This window comes from Sinocyclocheilus anshuiensis, unplaced genomic scaffold, assembly GCF_001515605.1.
Source record: "Sinocyclocheilus anshuiensis isolate Anshui unplaced genomic scaffold, SAMN03320099.WGS_v1.1 scaffold267, whole genome shotgun sequence".
In the NCBI taxonomy this organism is placed as follows: Eukaryota; Metazoa; Chordata; class Actinopteri; order Cypriniformes; family Cyprinidae; genus Sinocyclocheilus; species Sinocyclocheilus anshuiensis.
The window spans coordinates 2,664,985-2,684,347 of NW_015552637.1; the positions used below are offsets into that span (position 1 = coordinate 2,664,985).

Below are 19,363 nucleotides of genomic sequence, written 5' to 3' on the forward strand. Positions count from 1 at the left end.
TACTTTGTTTGGCCTCCAAAAGAGGACGATATCCGCTTCGTCATGCCTGGAGCTGATCCGTGCTGGTCGCTGAGGAAATACACCAACTTAGTGCTGTGGATTGGCTTTCACCGTGGACGAAGCCCGGGGTCGTAACGTGGTTGCCGCTCCTTCGTCGAATCCGCCGGGTCGCGCCGTTCTCGACCCCACCGCCTCTGCTCACTCTAGCCCGGCCTCAGCTCACGCTAAGCCGCGGCTACCTTACTTTTTCAGACCGATGAGCTTTGTAAAAATCGACGCGTTTCAGAAAGGCGGGGCATAGAGGAGAAACAATAATGTACAGTATGTGGAAAATAATGTGTTTTTTTTTTTTACTTTAAACCGCATAAATACATTTCATTACACCAAATACACAAAATAATGTTCTTTTTAGCAACATCATATGACCCCTTTAACTTGTGTGACATAGTCATGTGTGTCCTGAAATCACCTCATAGACACCGTTGAAAACAGTCACGAAGAACAGAACATCAAAACATAATAATGTCCTAATGAAACTCTAAAAGGCTTTAAAAAGCCTAAGTGTAGCGAAGGGCCTGTTTGTGTGCTTTCTCGGTCTCTTTTCTCTGTTTGGTGATAAATGCGTGTGTTTGAGGATGTGTTTGCCCATCTTTGGGTTCATTTAGCGGATTCCTACCTCCGGGACGCCGCAAAGATCCCCTCTTTCAATAACTGAGGTCACTCAGTTTGCACGTTATATTTGCTGGTGTTTAAATCAACAGAAACGAAAGCTCAGAGCTGCAGTTCAGGACGCGTCCGACAGATGGCGGTGTTGACCAGCGCGGAACGACAGTGCGCAAATACAGCGAGTTTGATGCAAGTCACACGAAATTGTGCTTCAGAATAAGTGTAAACACTGAAGTGCATCGCGGCCACCAGCCTTTTAACGCTTAAAAGTCTATTTATTAAAACAATTGTAAGATGTTCCGTGTATACGTCACACACTGATGCATGCATTATAGCTGGTCATCTTCAGTGTCTGCAGCAGTTGCATGCATAAGAGTGATCTGGGACTGTGTGTGTGTGTTAGAGTGTGATCTGCTCTGTTGTCTGCAGTATGCATGCATGCATCAGTGAGTTTCAGGCTCTTTGTTGGCTGGATGGAGGCGGGGCGCTGCGGGGCCGCAGGTCCTTTTGTGCCCCTCACATTTTGGGCAAAACCAGTACCACCGCGCTGCAGACGCGCCCAAAGCATGAAACCGGACTATACAAAAAGAAAAACTTCACAAACAGCGACGTGATTTTAACACAGCGTTTGGGGAAAGCTGTGAAATTGTAGGTGAGTCATAAACTCGTTGGGCCAGGAGAAAAACTTTCCATTATTATTATTATTATTTGTTGATGATATTTAGTTAAGTGACTTATCTTAAACAACTTTCTTTTCTTTATAGACATACGTTATCTTTTGTGTTGTGCATTTTTGTCTGCTGGACTGTTCGCTGGTCACCAGATTACCCCGTTACTACCTGATTCTCAACTAGCTGTAGGCGTTCGTCAGGAATACTTGGAACGATTACGATTTCGCGTTGTTTTAAATTTGAAAAGCAAAAGAAAACAGAAGTTAAACGTAAAATATTGATCTGTCAGTAGGGTATATTAAAATAAATTATAGTGAATAACGCCATTGATGCCCGAAATGCATCAACATTTACGCAAACTGAACACTGATCCGACTCCAAATTTGTAAAAAATTGAATATACACTCTAAAAAATACTGGGTTGTTTCAACCCAACTTTGGGTCAAATATGGACTAACCCAACCGTTGGGTTAAAAATGTAATGTAAAAATTTAACCCAACGGTTGGGTTAGTCCATATTTGACCCAAAGTTGGGTTGAAACAACCCAGCATTTATTAGAGTGTAGCCTAATAACTTCTCCCACACACTAAAAATCTAGTCCTACATATTAATACAATCTTGTGATAGGTTTGTTATGGTAAAAGTTTTACATGCTGATACGTATTAATTAGTACATTAGGCTACTGACTGATTGTCTTTTTTAAGACAAAAAACGTTGTAAAACTTTGGTGGGAAACATGATGTTAAGTATACTTCATATTCATGAAGTTTACAAGATGCAAACAATGTTTGGCTTTAGTGGCCTCATGGGTTCCACTACCCACCTGCCGCATTGGCCCTCACTTCTAAATTAAAATATTTCACAATTTTTTTTAAACAAGCTAAACTTTTAATTTAAAAATAACTTTTTAAATGTTTCAAACTTAATATATGACAACTTATTATAGAGAGAAAAAAAAAAGTCTATTTGTGTTCATCTGGGTTATAGTTCCAAGGAGAACTCTGAAGTCTTTAAGAGAGTGTGTTTGTAGTCCTGCGGTCTGGCAGGTGTGGGATGTTGTGCACTGTTGTTCAATCTCCCGCCAATATTGCACTCGTCCCGGCCTCCCTGACCACGAGGAACACGCGACTCCCGCTGCAATCTCCTGCCACAATGAAAAGCTCGACCACTAGGGCGGCGCCAGACTGCAGGTGTGAGTATATGGCAGTTACTAGCTTACTACTTACTGAATATTGTGCAGTATGCATCATAAACTGTGTACTTTTTTGCATTGCATACAGTATTCCATACAGTGTGCACTGATGTATACTGCACAGTTTGGAAAATATAATAGATAATTCAAGTGTTTATGCATTTATGTATACAGAAAATTCGCATATTGTGTGCAATATACTATATTCTGCACAAAAAGTAAGCGTATACAAGCATGCTTTTCCAAACATAGCATATATTTCTAAGTTGAGTTGATATAAAATATATTTTCTAGAGTTTTCATATAGTCAAATATAATGTTTAATATAATTTTATTTTAACTAATGTTAAATTAATATATTTCTATACATATGCTTGAGCTTAGCTCTCATTCATCATTAATGGCATACAGAACAGGAGAATTCTGGGGTTGACATATTAAACTGTCATTTTTGGTAGTTTTAGAATTGATTTCTGTTTTTGTCATGTATTAATAATGATTATAGGACCATTTGGGTATTTGTTGTGTTCTAGAAAATGCATCATATCCCTTTATTTCAAGACAACTGTTAATGCAAACACACACTAATGGACTCTCTCAAACATACACTCATACTCACACATTATACGGCTACGCAATGACACATAAACGAACAAAACGTAAAATAAAAGTCTTTTCTCTCCTTTCATTCAGTCTCCTCATCCGGAGTGACACAGACGCTGGGTAAATCTCTCATCTGTCCTGGTTGTTTGGCCCCTCGCACACAGGAGTTCAGTGGCCCCACACTGGGTTTCAGAGGGTTTAGAGAGAGACGGAGGGTGTCTCACTCCCCTCACACCTTTATGTACATTAGAACCTGTTTACGGTGTGTACTGAAGTCCTCTGGAACAGTATCTGGAAAATATATGTTTAATTTGCTTTGTGAGTGTGTTGTTTTATTGTTGCAATCCTGTTTTTTTGTCAATAAACAACTTTTATTCAGAATTTGTAGATTTTAGATTTCTTGAAGACTCGGAGGGTCTGGGGATCATGATTTAAATATCAAAGAGTGGATTAATCTTTACCGTTACAGCGGTAGCGCAGATTGGACCAAATGATGTTCTCTTGAGAGAAGCAGAACACGCCCAGGCGCCCTCCTCTCATGGTGGTGTCAATCACAACATTGGAGTCAGCCACCATCTCTGTGCCTTCATACAGCTTCACCCTGCAACACGTGAAAGCCCTCTTATATGTGACTGTAAAATACTACGGTCAGGACTGGATCTAGATTTAATATTGAACATAAAGTAAACAACACCAAAATTGTTTACAATGCTAAAGTAAGCAAAAACGTCCTTAAGATCAAACGCTGAGATTTATTAATAGTACCACAAACTGCATAAATAGAAAAATTAACTATTTTTGCAACTACATATATATATGTGTGTGTGTGTAATGTTTTAATTCATAACAATATAATTGTTAATAATAATAATAAATTACAAATATACACTATTGCTTCAAATGTGAAGTTTGGAATAATTAGGATTTTTTTTTTTAAATGTTTTTAAGTCTCTTATGTCCACTAAGACTGCATTTATGTGATCAAAAAATAGTGAAACAGTAAAATTGCGATATATTATTACATTTAAAAATAACTGTTTAGTATTTAAATATATTTTAAAATGTCATTTATTCCTGTGATGCAAGCTAATTTTTCAGCATCATTACTCCAGTTCTGTCAGGACCACTATCGTCAAATATGATTGACAATTAGCATACAGTTTGGATTGGCGGTATGGTTCTGTTCTGGGCAAGCGAACTCCCTGCTCATCTATGCAGCCTAGCATGGATGAGAGCAGGGAGAGCAGCGATAACCCCCCCCCAGGGTGAACAAAACAGAACCAACATAAATGTATTGCAGATATTGTTAAAGTTCAATAATTTTATGTACACATTTTAGAATTAGTCTGATTCAAAGGATAATCAGAAGGCTGAATCCTGACTGACAGAGGAGGAGCTGGGGATGGAGAAGGGTAATTAGCTATTGAGCAATGCGAAAACTGCTGATAATACTGAGGGACCTTATATATGAATGCTTGGATAGGTGTCGTATTCCTATAGGTAGATGGAGATCAGCTGAGAGTCAGCTGATGCGAGCTTGACTAACGTGACCTGCCAGAACTAACGCTACGCTTGATTTTTCAGTGTCACATGATCCTTCAGAAATCATTATAATATGCTGATAAGGTGCTCCATTATTATCAATTATTATTGGTGCTTAATTACTAATAATAGTTCTTATTATTATCAGTGTTGAAAAGTTTTTGCTGCTTAATATTTTTGTGGAAACTGATTTGTGTCCTCAGGATTCTTTGATGAACAGAAAGTTCAAAAGAACAGCATTTATTTTTTAAACCAAAGACATTTATAATGTTACAAAAGATGTCACTTTTGATGAATCTAATGTGTCCTTTAAAAAAAAAATCTTACTTACCCTAATTTTTTTTCCACATAAATATTCAGCAACAGAAGGATCATGGCTGCTGAATATTCAGCTTTACCATCACAGGAATAAATGACACTTATATAGTACATTTATAAAAAAGACAAAATAATATTTATAAAAAAAAAAAAGTATTACAAATAGTACTGTTTTTACTGTATTTTGATCAAATAAATGCAGGTTTGGTGAACATAAGAGATTCTTTTAAAAACATTAAAAAAAGTCTTCATTATTCCAAACCTTTGGATGGAAATAATGAATTAATGTACATTTGCACTAAAGTACTTTAGAGTCTTATTGGACACACAACCAAAATGGGAAACATTTTCTCCTCCCACTTAAAAACCCTTTTATTTTGCCATCCTAAATGCACGCTTATAAGATTAGTTGAATTTTATTATTCACATTTAGAATTGCTGACCCAATTTTGGGTCACAACCTAGCAGTTGAGAACCGTTGTTCTAGAATATTCGGTCTGAATGAAGCCGAGAGCTGTTTTATGCTACAGGCCGCTGCTAAACTCCACCTGCTCACCCTCTAATTACCTGATAATAAATGAGATCTGATTTGATTTAGCGGCAGGCTGGACTTAAATTGCATTATGTATGAGCGGAGCATGTCTGCAGCACAATCCAGTGTGAGTGTGTGCGCGGACTGAAGTCCAGTGCTCTATTCACTCCTCTCACTGAATACAAAGCAGGTGTGTTTATGTGTGTGTGTGTGTGTTTGAAAGGGCCCTTACAAAGCCTCGGCTACACATTGTCTCACAAAAATGTGCATACACATGTACGTACACACACACACACACATGCAGAGCTCCACACAGCTCTCTCTTCCTGTAGGTATTTATAACTACTATAAACTTGGCAAAGTTCTGATCGGAAGTGTTCAATAATCATGTGGACTCAAAGTTTGAAAGTTTCAGAACTGCTTATCCATCAGACAAGATGTTACTGAAATCAATTTCTGTTATGACATTATTAAAAAACTAATTTTTGAGCATTTGCTGGAGTTCATTCGTCATTTCTTTGGCAAAGAGCATCTGATTTACAACACAATGCCAAGAAATTACGCAGTACAGGAAATCATACACAATGCATGTTTAACTGTCCTCTGCAGTCCGTTCTCTCTCTTTCTTTAACGGCCTGTCCACTACAGTAGTTTCCGTTGGATCTGCATATGAACAGGCACCAAGAAAATTCTTGCCAAGGATTTCATTGGCATGGCAACCACAACAATGGGCGGCCAGGGGGCCCAACCACTCAGCAGAGTCTCAGGGGTATGAGGGGGCAAAAGAGGAGGGGACGATTGAGAAGAAATTTTAAGGATAACTAGACATCCCCCCCACCGCCCTCTCTCCAGTATACCAGCACAAGCTTCCATCAGCTGCCGGTGCAGTCAATGACCGAGGCTGGTATTGCACCCTCTTGTGATGACAAAGACAACCCACAATCCAACAGACAGAAAAGTTGTTTGAGCAGGGACAAACACCTTATTACTCTTACTAAAGGAATACACCAGTTCAAATATAATTCAAAATGGATAACAGTAATATTTCTGGCATGCTGTCAATTAAAATAATTTCTTTAAAAAAAAAAAAGTGTAAAAAAGGTGGCGGCATTAATTTGATCGAAAATACAGTTAAAACTAATATTTATTTTTGTATCACTGAGATAGTAATATATATTTTATTAATATTTTGAGTTGTTTTATTTGCATATTTTGTGTTTTCATTTTATAGTAGTATTTTAGGTTTTAGTAAATGTTTTATTTTTGTCAATTAAAAAAAAAAAGTCTTATTTTGAGTTAATGTTTATTTTATTTCAAGTAATAATTTTTTATGGTTTTAGTTTTAGTTAACTAATAACCCTGATTACAACTTAAAATAACTAATTTCTTCAGTCTCACATGATCCTTCAGAATCGTTCTAATATGCTGATTTGATGCTCAAGAAACATTTCTTATTATTATCAATGTTGACAACAGTTGTGCTGCTTAATATTTTTGTGGAAACCCTGATTTTTTTTTACTCTTTGATGAATAGAAAGTTCAAAAGAACAGCATTCATTTGAAATAGAAATCATTTGTTACATTTTAAATACATTTACTGTTACTTGTGATCAATTTAATGCATCCTTGCTGAATAAAAGTATTAATCTAACAAATCTAACTGACCTTAAACTTTTGAACGGTAATGTACGGTGTGGCTGCACAATTGTCCCATTTGTAGGAGATCTCACCTGATGTACCCGACTTGTGGCCGATGGCTGAGCTGCCACCGGTACGAGGTCTTATCTTGCCAGCCGACATTTCGTGGGTCTTTCCAGAGCAGTTTCACCTCTCCATCCGTATCCCCCGTGTGCCACAGAGCATTACGAAGGAACTCACCTGGACCTGTACGAGACTTCACTGCCTACACGAACACAGAGTTTTAAATCCTTACTCCCCAAAAGCTCAAACGGACTTTAGCAAGCCAATATATTTCCATGAATCAAAGCAATTTAAGCAATATTTGCACCTTGAGCTGCAGACCAGGTTCAGCCATGGCCCTGAAGGGGATCGACTGCCAGTACGTCTGTTCGGTCTGCTTCCACATCACCACATAGAAACTCGATGAATCCTGATAGCCAAAGATGAAGCCGGCATAGTCGTCGTCAGTCACCGTGTTAACGTGAAAAGTTCCCTCGAAGTCCACACCGTTAAACGCTGTGTAACCTGTGGAGAAGCGATTTACAGTTTGCGTTTGAAAGTCCACTGGGTGTGTAGCTCCTGAATACTGAAACCAAACTTACCCACTGCCAAGCCCGGGTCGCTGTTCATGGTTTGAACAATCTCCATACCCTGAAACACAAATTCATCTGTATTAATATAAGCACTTAGACAAGTACAGAAATGTACAGACTTCACCTTTAAATATCCATGACATCATGGATAACCATTTCTATGTTTTTTAGTATTTAAGACACAATACAGTAATAAGTCTTTATTTTTTTTATTTAAATCTCCATTTTTGACCCCCCTTTTGTTATAAATATCTTATAGTCACAATAATTTCTTCATTTTTGTCAGGAGGTATGCAAAATTAAAAATGGAGTCCAAGCCTTTAATATGCATTCAAATATAAGCGTCTTAAGCATCCTCTGGAAGAAAAAAATCAATTAAATGCTTCAATGAGCAAAAATTCAGATTCAGATTCTAATATGTCATACATATATACAGGTGCATCTCAATAAATTAGAATGTCATGGAAAAGTTAATTTATTTCAGTAATTCAACGTTAAATGTGAGCCAAAATCATCACAATTAAAAGAACCAAAGACTTAAACTACTTCAGTCTGTGTGCATTGAATTTATTTAATACACGAGTTTCACAATTTGAGTTGAATTACTGAAATAAATGAACTTTTCCACGACATTTTAATTTATTGAGATGCACCTGTATATATATATGTGGGTCATTGTGGCTCAGTGGTAGAGCATTGCGTTAGCAGCGCAAAAGGTTGTGGGTTCAATTCCCAGGGAACACACATACTGGTAAAAAATGTATAGCCTGAATGCACTGTAAGTCACTTTGGATAAAAGTGTCTGCTAAATGCATAAATTATTATTATTATTATTATTGTTTCCTTCATACTCGAAGTCAGAAGGCACCGGATAAACATCAGTTTATTATTTAAAAGTAAAATTTAATCTATGAAAAAAAAAACATTAGAACAACATGATGATCTTGTGTCAATGAGAGCAGAAGGAATCCCATGATGCTTTACCTGATTGAGCACCACCCAGTTCGGGTCGATCTGAGCGTCACCCTCCGGGTCCAGAATGACTGTCTGATAGGCTCTGAAATCTGTAAGTGTGACTTCAGCACTTTCTGGACACACGTCAATCAAATCCATCACCGCATCATTGTCAAAGTCATTCTCACATACGTCACCGACTCCGTTACCTACATGACAAGACAGAAAGGAATAACGCAAGTCATTAATCAGGAGGATTATTAGTCATTAGTGGATATGAACGCTCTTACTGTCTGAGTCTTTCTGGTTGGGGTTGGAAATGAGTCTGCAGTTATCGGGTCCGATGCCGTTGATGGCATGATTGTCCGGGACCCCGTCGTTATCATCGTCATCGTCACAGTCATCTCCGATGCCGTCATTGTCCGAGTCCAGCTGAGAGCTGTTTGGAATGTCGGGGCAGTTATCTCGAGTGTTCTGGTGTCCGTCTCCATCACTGCAAACACACAGCATTAAACACTATGAGCTGAACTGCGTGTCTGAGCTGAAAATCAACTATGAGCAACTCTTAGACACTAGATGGCAGAAGTCTTACCATATACAGGTTAATGAGTCAATGGATAATCTGCCAATTGTATGATTTCTATGTTTGAATTTACATTTGAGTTGTTTACTCACGTGTCTTGATTGGTGTCACAAACATCCCCGACTAAGTCATTGTCTACATCTGTCTGCAATAGTAATAATTGAGTTTATTATTCATTCATAAAAGTATATGAAAAGATCATTTACTGCAGAAGCAAGAACTAGCTGTTTTTCAGTTACTCAAATGATTTGTTTAAGGAATAGCTCCCTTTCATTCCAAACAGGAATAAAATTATTATTGTCATTGTAGCTGAAATACAATAAAATATAAATATTAAATGAATAACTAAACGAAAATGAGAAATGTGTCCTTGATAACTAACTGAAACAAGTTCACTACAAAATCACTAACTGGAAATAAACAGAAACTAAAACTTAAAAAAAACTGGAATAAACAATAAATTAGCCTAAAAATTATTATTGCAAAAAAGAAAAAGACAAAAGCACATAACAAAATGACTAAAAATAAAACAAAATTAAAATCAAAACTGAAAATATAAAAATAAAAGTTAACCTGTATAAACTTTTTTCTAAAATGTTGTCCATGTGCTGCACTAACTACTAATATGAAGAAACATCCATTTACTGTTTGTTTTACAAATTTCACATTGAAAAAATTAATCCCATAAATAATTAAACAAACTCACAAATTAAAAATAAATAAATAAACACAAAATTAATAAACTGACGCACAAATAAATATCTCCAATAATGCTGTAATTGGTAATCAATTTATATGATGTCCTTTGTCATAAAAAGCCATTGATATGTTGACTCCCCTCGTGTAAATAAATCCAATCAATGTTCTTTTTTTCATCCTGCTAATTTTCTTGCCATTGTGCAAATAATTGAGTCATAATAAATAAAGTGTATGTGTCTGAGCATGTCTGATCATTAAATTACACCAAAGCATATTAATTTTTTTTTAAACTTACAGAGATCAAAGGGAACTGCATAGCAGGAATAACTCTTCAATAAGTGAGAGCTGGACTTTGCTTTGTGACGAAATTACGAATTATACTGGTTAAAAAAATATTATGAGAATTGAATGATGAAGAATTGTACTGCAAAGTGAATGAGGACAGGTGCTATTAAGTTTCAAAATGACACCATAAATTGTCATAAAATTTGTCAATTTGAAATGTGTGTTAAGTTTAAAGTCTTCTGAAGATATATGACAGCTTTGTATTAGAAACAGTCCGAAATGCAATATACTATATATAGCCTTTTTTTATTTTCCACACAAGACAGCAAGTCCCACTGGTTTGTACGGACATGAGGGTGTGTAAATGATGACACAGATGTCATTTTTGAGTGAACTTCTTTTACAGACTGCATCGATGTACGATGCAAGTATAAAAGTTTTAAATAAACTAAGATGAGATGCAGGACCTGCATGGGGTTGTTGATCTCAGGACAGCTGTCACACGCATCCCCCACTCCGTCTCTGTCCCGGTCTGTCTGCATTGGGTTCGGCACTTTGGGACAGTTATCCAGCACATTCTGGATTCCTGCAAAACATCCACACTCACATTCACATACACAAAGATGATGTTGTAGGGACACAAAAAAAGATCATTTTATCAAACTGAACAGTCTTTACCATCTCCATCGATGTCGTCATCGCAAGCATCTCCCTCTCCGTTATTGTCAGTGTCTTTCTGGTCGATGTTGGGAACGGTGGGACAGTTATCACATGCATCACCGAACGAATCAGTGTCAGAGTTCTGCTGATCTTTATTGGAAACCAACCGACAGTTATCCTGAAAAAAATTTAATATTTATATAGTATTATAGTATTTATTCATTTATTTTTATATTTTCAGATTGAATTTTAATTTGAGTAATTTTGTTATTTTATTAGTTTTTTATATTTCCATTTAGCTTCAGTTTATTTTTATTTCAGTTTTATTTTATTCATTTTAGTACATTTTTTCAGTCAGTTCCCAGGCAACATTTCTCATTTCCGTTTTCAAGTTAAACATTTTCATCTAACATTTATATTTCAATATATTTCAAATAATGAAACAAATTTTGTATAGTTTTACATTAACATTAACAACACTGTTCGACAGTCCACAAACACACCTCTACGTTCTTTATTCCGTCTCCATCTGCATCCTCATCACACTGGTCTCCAATCCCATCATTATCTGCATCTTCCTGACCAGAGTTGGGTGTGAAGATGCAGTTGTCCTGAAAAACACACAATATGAGCATCCCTGGTGCAACACTTCAAGCAAGAGCAGCATAAAATCCTGCATTCCGACATGGGAAAAGTTTTGGGACTGCAAGCTACGGTGAATCTATCATATAAAAGTCCAAACACAAACGCAAAAACAAACGTGGTTTATGTAAACGCATTACCTCATCTAGGATGAATAGCTTAATTACCCTGAAAGGTACAGCATGTACGGACAATTGTGCTTGCACTGGAAAGAATCAAGTCTATAAACCATCAGAATAAATAGCACAATATGGTTTCCCAATAATTATAAAAAGTCACATCGATTTAGTGAATGTTTATACAGCATCAGTGTGTGCAGGGAGAAGGATTGTGGGTAAAATGATTGTGAGTTTCAGACCTGTTTGCAGTGCTTGTCGTTGTCCATGCAGGGCAAGGAGCGATCCGGATAACCATCAATATCCGTGTCCTTCCCACAGGTGTGACCGTTACCGGCCCATCCGACATTACACTAATAGAATCATACAGAAGTTCACCAGAAAACTTGAGAATGATGCAATAAAGATATGATACAGATAATATGATACTGATAACAGAATTTTCATATTTGGTAGCACTACCGCTTTAAGAATATAATACATTCTGATTGGATGTGATTGTGCGACAAACTGCAATCTTTCTCTGAATTCTTTACACATCGCAACTAGTTAGGACACAATGTATGTGTATTGTGTAGACATACAGCGCAGGTGACGTCGCCGTTCCGCTGAATGATGCAGTGAGCGTTACGGTCACAGGGGTTGAAACTGAGCGAAGCGCACGATTTCCGAGGGAAACATCCAGCTGTCTGATTCCCAACATATCCAACCTTGCACTGACCGCATCGATATGATCCCTAAGAAGGGAGAAGAAGTTAAAAACATTAACATATACACTTTGTATGATTCCAGAGAAAAAGTATTGGAGTTTTTATGACTCATACTCACAATGGTGTTGATGCAGATGGAGTTGGGTGTGCAGGCATTGGCCAAATCAAGACATTCATCGAAATCAGAGCATTCCTGAAACAAATTCATCAGAAAAAGACACTAGTTGCTGCATGTTTTGCTATTTTGCTATCTAATGCATTCAGGCATTTTTAAGTGTCGTAATAATTTTGGAGCCACTGGACCTAAAGGTGACTCTTAGCATATAGTACACCAGCATTCAAATTTGAATTACAAACATTTGAATTACGCATTTCAGTTTGCCATTTTTGATAGTCCAGCTGCTTTCATCTGCTCAAATAAGTGGTGGATGAAAAATAATGAATTATAGGCAAAACATTTGTTTTTTGTAGGAAGTTTTTTTAGTGTCGCTTTATTAGTGTTTATTTGACATTTTATAACAAATTTCAATGCATTAAATTGATCAAACGTGACAGTAAAACATTTATATTACAAAAGATTTCAATTTTATATACAGTAAATGCTGTTATTTTTAATTTTCTATTGATCAAAGAATCCTGAAAAAAATATTCATAGTAGTTTCCACAAAAATATTATCCAGCTCATAAAAATACTTTTAATGTTTCTTGCGCAGCAAATCAGCATATTAGAATAATTTCTGAATTACATGTGACACTGAAGACTGGCGTAATGATGTTAAAAATTCAGTTTTGCCATCACAATAAATAAATTACATTTAAAAATGATTATTAACATAAAAAACGGTTCTTTTAAATTGTAATAATATTTCACAATACTACAGTTTTTACTGTATCTTTGATCAAATTAATGCACGGTACCTGATGATGACTCTTTGCATATTCCACACCGAATCCAGAGAGAGGAGGACCCCACAGTCCGGGTGGGCAGGGCTCACAGGTGAAACCTTTTGCTGTGTTGACACATGTGCCTGGTGTATAACACGGCTGAGCCTCTGCACACTGATGGGGAGAGACATGCTAATATGAAACAGCTTTAACAAATCAAAACAAAGGCATCTTTATTCAAATCTCTTTGAAACACGGACATACCCAGTTACAGTGGTTTCTGGACCAAGACTTATCAGTATACGAAGATAAAACCAGCACTAAATGCCCTCACCCACCTCATCTATATCCTGACAGTGTGTGCCGTTCCCCGTCATGCCCTCCGGACAGGGGCCACAGTGGTAGCCTGGGAAATCGAACGTCTCCATGCAGCCCACGCCCTTAAAGCAGGGGTTGGGCTGACAGCGTGAACGTGGCTCATGAAATCCTTCAAAGCAGAGACATTGTATCATAATAAGTCAGTAAGAATCAATAAGCTCAAGAAATCTAATATCATGTGAATTATACATACACAAAAGTATCTAAAGCCCTCTGTCAGAATAGCGTACTGCTTCCTGAATATATAGTATACACTGTATACTGCCTACTATTAAAAAGTAGTATATGAAACAGAATGCATTATGCAGAGATAAACATTTCAAACATTGTCACGTGACCTCATTATTGACTTCCTGATTCAGTTTTATGTAAAAGTGTCTTTTGACCAAATGCGTTAGATATGAAATATCTTAATTTTAATCATGAAATAAAAGTCCAGACAGTTGAATTAGATTACGGGATACATTCTGTAGAGTTTGCTGTTTTAAATACTGGGAGGTTTGTGGAGAGGCTTTCAGTTTGCCTGAAAAATGGCAGACATTGGCAGTCATTATTTTAGCAATTTTAATAAATATTTCAACTTTGATCTAAACTGTTTGCCATTTTTTGACACTGCTGATGATTCCATCCTCTCAAATAATATGCAGGCAAAAAATAATTATATACTACAATTCAAAAGTCTGGGGTTAGTATGATTGTTTTTTTTGTTTGGTAAAGAAATTAATACTTTTATATTTAGCAAGGATGCATTAATTGATCAAAAGTCATTTAACAAAACTAAAAAAATCTCATCTTAAATCTCATCTAATCTCAATCTTCCTCTTAGAATCAAAATTAAAAAAAAAAAATGATTATGGCTTCCTCAAAAATTTTAAGCAGCACAGCTGTTTTCAACATGACGATGATGGTGATGATGATGATAATAATAAGAAGAAATGTTTCTTGAGCAGCAAAACAGCATATTACAAAGATTCCTGAAGGATCATGTGACACTAAAGACTTAAATTATGCTGAAAATTCAGCTTTGTCGTCAGGAATAAATTGTATTAAAACAGAAAATAGTTATTTTAAATTACAATTGAACCACAAAGTTTTGAATGGTAGTGTTTTTACTCACTCTCTGATCCCATGTAATAAAGAGTTTGTATAATAATAATAATAATAATAATATAAATCTATCAAGAGGAATCCTGTCAGGAATCCTTTACAAAGGCATGACAAACAACTAGTTGTCGCCTGTTGTTCTGGTTATTATTCTCTTTCTTAACCCAGCTATTAGCACTACAAATAGGACTGAAAACCGTTTTTTTTTTTTTTTTTTTGCTGGTTTGATGATTTGACATTGCTACTCACCACACATCTGGCACTCCAGAATAGCATTCCTGATGAGAGACATTTCTTTCACCTAAATGGTGCAAAAACACATAAATCAAACATGTTCAGAACAGATTCACTCACATATATATACACTAACTCACTCACACCTGTTCTCTGATGTCCTCTCTCAGCTCTCCCAAGATCTGATTAAAGATGATCAGCTGGCCAATAAGAGCTTTAGTGTGGTCACCTGTACAAAAAGATATGAAATATCTTCAAATTAAATAAATACAAAAGTAACAAATTGCATATCGTGACTTCACCAATGTCCACTCACCTAGAATAGAATTAACCTCGCCGTTCACTGAAAAACAAAATTTAAACAAAACATATTTCAGACACAGATTTTGCAATCAAAAACCATATATTCAAGCTCCATGTACAATCTTGTGTTGATGTTGGCTAACCTATGTTATATGAAGAGGCGTCCCCCTGAAAGGGGCAGTCGGTAAGAGCCCCAGCCTGGGCAACAGTGCCCCCTAGTGCCAGTTTAAAATACTCCACTGAACCCTGGACGAAAAACATTTGATTATAGTATTTGATATAATAGGAGTCTTGATATCTGGACTTCAGTTCTTAACCAATCACAACAACTAATCTCTTTTTTCATTAAAAATTAAAGGAATAGTTTACTTAATGAAAACCTGAATTCTTTATTGTTTCATTGAAACTCAAAAAGAAGAATTTCTGAAGAATATGCACAGTTCATATCGTGTTCACATTTCTGCCTTCTGTGGAAAAAAATATTAATACACACTACTGTCCAAAAATCTGGGGCCAGTAAGATTTTTTTAAAGAAATGTATATTTTTATTCAGCAAGAAATGCATTAAATCGGTCAAAATAGTAAAGGCTTTTACATTATTACAAAATATTTCAAATAAATTATGTTCTTTTGGACTTCATTTATCAACGAAAAAAAGTATCACAGTTTCCACAAAAATATTATACAGCACAACTGTTTGTATTGATAATATATTTCTTGAGCACTATTCCTCTTATTTAAATATTAAAATATGAGAATATTTCACAATTTTTTAAACTGAATGTTTGATCAAATAAATGCAGCACTGGCATAAGAAACTTTAAAAAACATTACAAAATAATACAGAGCCCAAACTTTTGAATGGTAGTGCAGGTGTTGTGAAACTCATATTATCAAGGTCATATTATGTTGGTCTCACCTGCATCCGAGTGTATGCCTTGTGGCCATTACGAATCTCCACCAGCTCTGCATCTCTGGGCAGAGCGACCAATAGGGGCAGCCGCTGGGCAGAGTCAGCCAGACGACAGTTCACATAGAGCTCGAGGCTCAGGTACTCTCTGCGCAGGCCACCGACACGGAGAATAACAGACTGAGACCGTCCGTCTGCCAGATTTGGGCTCTGCAGGTTTACTGTGTGCAGCTTCCCATCTTCACGAACATACCGGACCAGAACTAGAGTAAAACAAACCTTTTAGAGATGTTCTGAGGAGACACCAAATCCGCAACCCATTTGATCTCTGTGATGTGATGTATTTACAAGTGAAAAAGAATATTCAATAAGAAAATGTAGGGCAGGACTTGATTTTATTTATTTCAAAAATGATTTGATGGGCATTCCATATCAAAATGGAGCCAAATCTGAATGTAAGTATGTTGAAACAACCAGCAACATGCTATTGGCTGTTGGTCAACATTATACAACAGCATATGCAGTGAAGTCAACAGAAAAGAAAAGCTGTTTCAGAGAAAAAGCAAGTTGATTCTGATTATAGATTACAGAAAAAGGTCATTACCTTTGTTAATCTTGCTCATGATGGCAACCTCCAGGTATTTCTTGTTATCCTGCTTGTTGTAGAGGCCCAGCAGAACTCCACCCAGTTTAGGAGGCAGACGGAAGGAAGACATCACATACACATCACTGAGAGTCTTCAGAGCTAAAGAGATCTTCTCCACAGCAGCCACGGTCTGCTTCACATCCTCCAAACTCAACACGTCTATCACTGAGAGAGCGAAACAGAGACAGCGAGAAATAATGGAACAGTGAATGAATAATGTCATGTTGTTCCAAATGCATATACTGTTATTTTTCCAAGAATGTAGAAATGTTTCACTCGTTTTTTTTGTACAGTGAGAGTTTATAGTGACCACAGCTGTCAAAATCTAATAACAACCAAAATGACCAATAAAATGAAAAGCAATAAAAGCCCCACAAAAGCAGTCCATATGACTCTTGCACAGTAAAGTCCAACAATTCTGTTTTTTCAATAATGGCGAATAATTCCATTATTTTATCTTAGCAAGCTTTTTAGAATTGATGTCTTTTCTAATACATCATGTCTATTATGTATCATTATTCTGATGTAATCCGTGGCATTTATTTGTAATTATTCTTAATAGTTTTCATTCCTTCCCAGTCCATCTTGTTCTTAAGTTATTTGGTTGGTTAAATAAAACTGTTAAATTTTAAGTGAGTAAAATCGATCAAAAGTCAGTGAGTTGAACTGGAGAACTGGATCAGACCTATTTGTGAATTAATCATTTAGACTAGGTTTTTGAAATGGGTCAACTGATTCATTGAAAAGAAAAAAAACAGAGTGAGTGAATGAGGAATTTACTATAGCCTACTAGTAGCTACTACAATCTCCTCGAATAACCTAATCTAATCATGTCCCCTGACTCTTCTTCTATAAGAGCTTTAATGAAAAGGGACGAGGTAGGATGTTCTCAAACTTTCTCAAAACAGAGTGAATACAAATTAAAGACAGCAAAAGAGTGAACGCGAATTAAAAACAAAGAAATTAAATGACTTTAAAATATATAGGCCGATATATAGGAAAGATAAAGAATATTAACTGATAACTACCTGAGAGAGGTCAGTGTAGCTAATTATGAAAGTTATATATATTTAAAAAAAAAAATAATCTGAATAATTACCCGGTACGTCTTGTTTCTGTGCGCTCTCTGCGAACCAGACCAACATAAACACGAAGAGACTGACCCAAACTTTCATGTTTACAAATAATTCACGCAAAAGTGATGCAGAAAATATCCAGAATAGATTCGTCAGCGATGCACTGAAACACGAAATATTTCCACTGGAACAAACCTGCACTGTACAGAAGAGAGAGAGGGGGAAAGAGAGAGAGAGAGAGAGAGAGAGAGAGCTGCGTTTACAGAAAGAGAGAATGAGCTGCTCTGAGAACTGAATCCTCCCTCCTCATCATCATACAACACATTAATCTCGAGTAAAACACACACGCAAGATTGATAGCACGCGTAGACTCAAGGGGGCGTTCACAAAGGACGCGTTCAGCGTTCCAAAATAAACCGGAACGTTTTTTTTTTAAGTTTAACTTTGACAAGCAGTCTTCAGATCCCAGTGCAACAGCCATGGACGTATGTTTGACTCTTGCAAACAAAAAAAAAACAGTACTTTCAAAAAAAAAAAGTAGCACAAATTATGCAGCGAGTGTCTGTCTCGGGGTTCGTCTAGCGAAACTAAAAATATTGTAGCAAGGCAAATGCTCTTAAAGATTTTTTTTTTTAAATATATATATATTTGTGATATACATTTAATATGTAGGTCTATGACAGAAGTAGTGTATGTACTTTTTTACGTTTTTTTTCACATTTTAAAACCCCTGAGATACCAATGCCTTTTAAATTATCGACCAATTTCTAATTTGCCATTCATTTCTAAAATCTTGGAAAAATGTGTTGCAGCTCAAGTTCACAATCATCTCTCCAATAATACACTGTTTGAGCAATTCCAATCCGGTTTTCGTCCTCATCATAGTACAGAGACTGCTCTTGTCAAAATTACTAATGATTTGTTATTGGCAGCTGATTCTGGTTTGTTAACAATACTTGTCCTTCTTGACCTGAGTGCGGCCTTTGACACGATCTCGCACAAGATACTCCTGGACAGGTTAGTTTCAATAGGGATTACTGGCACCCCACTTTCCTGGTTTAGGTCTTATCTTATCGGTCGCACTCAGTATGTTCAAATTAAAAATGTTCTTATCATCTACAGATCATCTATCAGATCAAATCATCTACAGTTACTACTGGTGTCCCTCAGGGTCCTGTTTTGGGCCCACTCTTATTCATCATCTATTTACTTCCTATTGGCTATATTCTCAGGAAATATGGTATCCATTTCATGTCAGTAATATTACGCATACTGCGTATTTTCACCTGTGTAACATTAATCGCCTTCATGCCTCTCTCACAATGAATAATACTGCAATTCTTATTCATGCACTGGTTACCTCACATATCGACTATTGT

At 36.4% G+C, this 19,363-nt stretch overlaps 1 protein-coding gene across 1 annotated transcript; it reads right to left on the reverse strand.

The window, feature by feature from the left end:
- Positions 1–2,864: 2,864 nt before the first annotated feature.
- thbs3a (thrombospondin 3a) lies at positions 2,865–19,255 on the reverse strand. Its single transcript, XM_016458172.1, has 24 exons — positions 19,252–19,255; positions 18,008–18,286; positions 16,867–17,073; positions 16,272–16,525; positions 15,496–15,598; positions 15,366–15,392; positions 15,196–15,278; positions 15,065–15,116; positions 13,672–13,820; positions 13,367–13,507; positions 12,567–12,641; positions 12,323–12,475; positions 11,981–12,091; positions 11,484–11,591; positions 10,999–11,158; positions 10,788–10,906; positions 9,429–9,481; positions 9,044–9,246; positions 8,784–8,962; positions 7,809–7,857; positions 7,535–7,731; positions 7,257–7,429; positions 3,596–3,735; positions 2,865–3,425 (listed from the first exon to the last, which is right to left on the reverse strand). Exons 1-24 carry the CDS (start codon positions 19,253–19,255, stop codon positions 3,364–3,366), a joined length of 3,081 nt encoding a protein of 1,026 aa, XP_016313658.1. The 3' UTR covers positions 2,865–3,363.
- Positions 19,256–19,363: the final 108 nt, after the last annotated feature.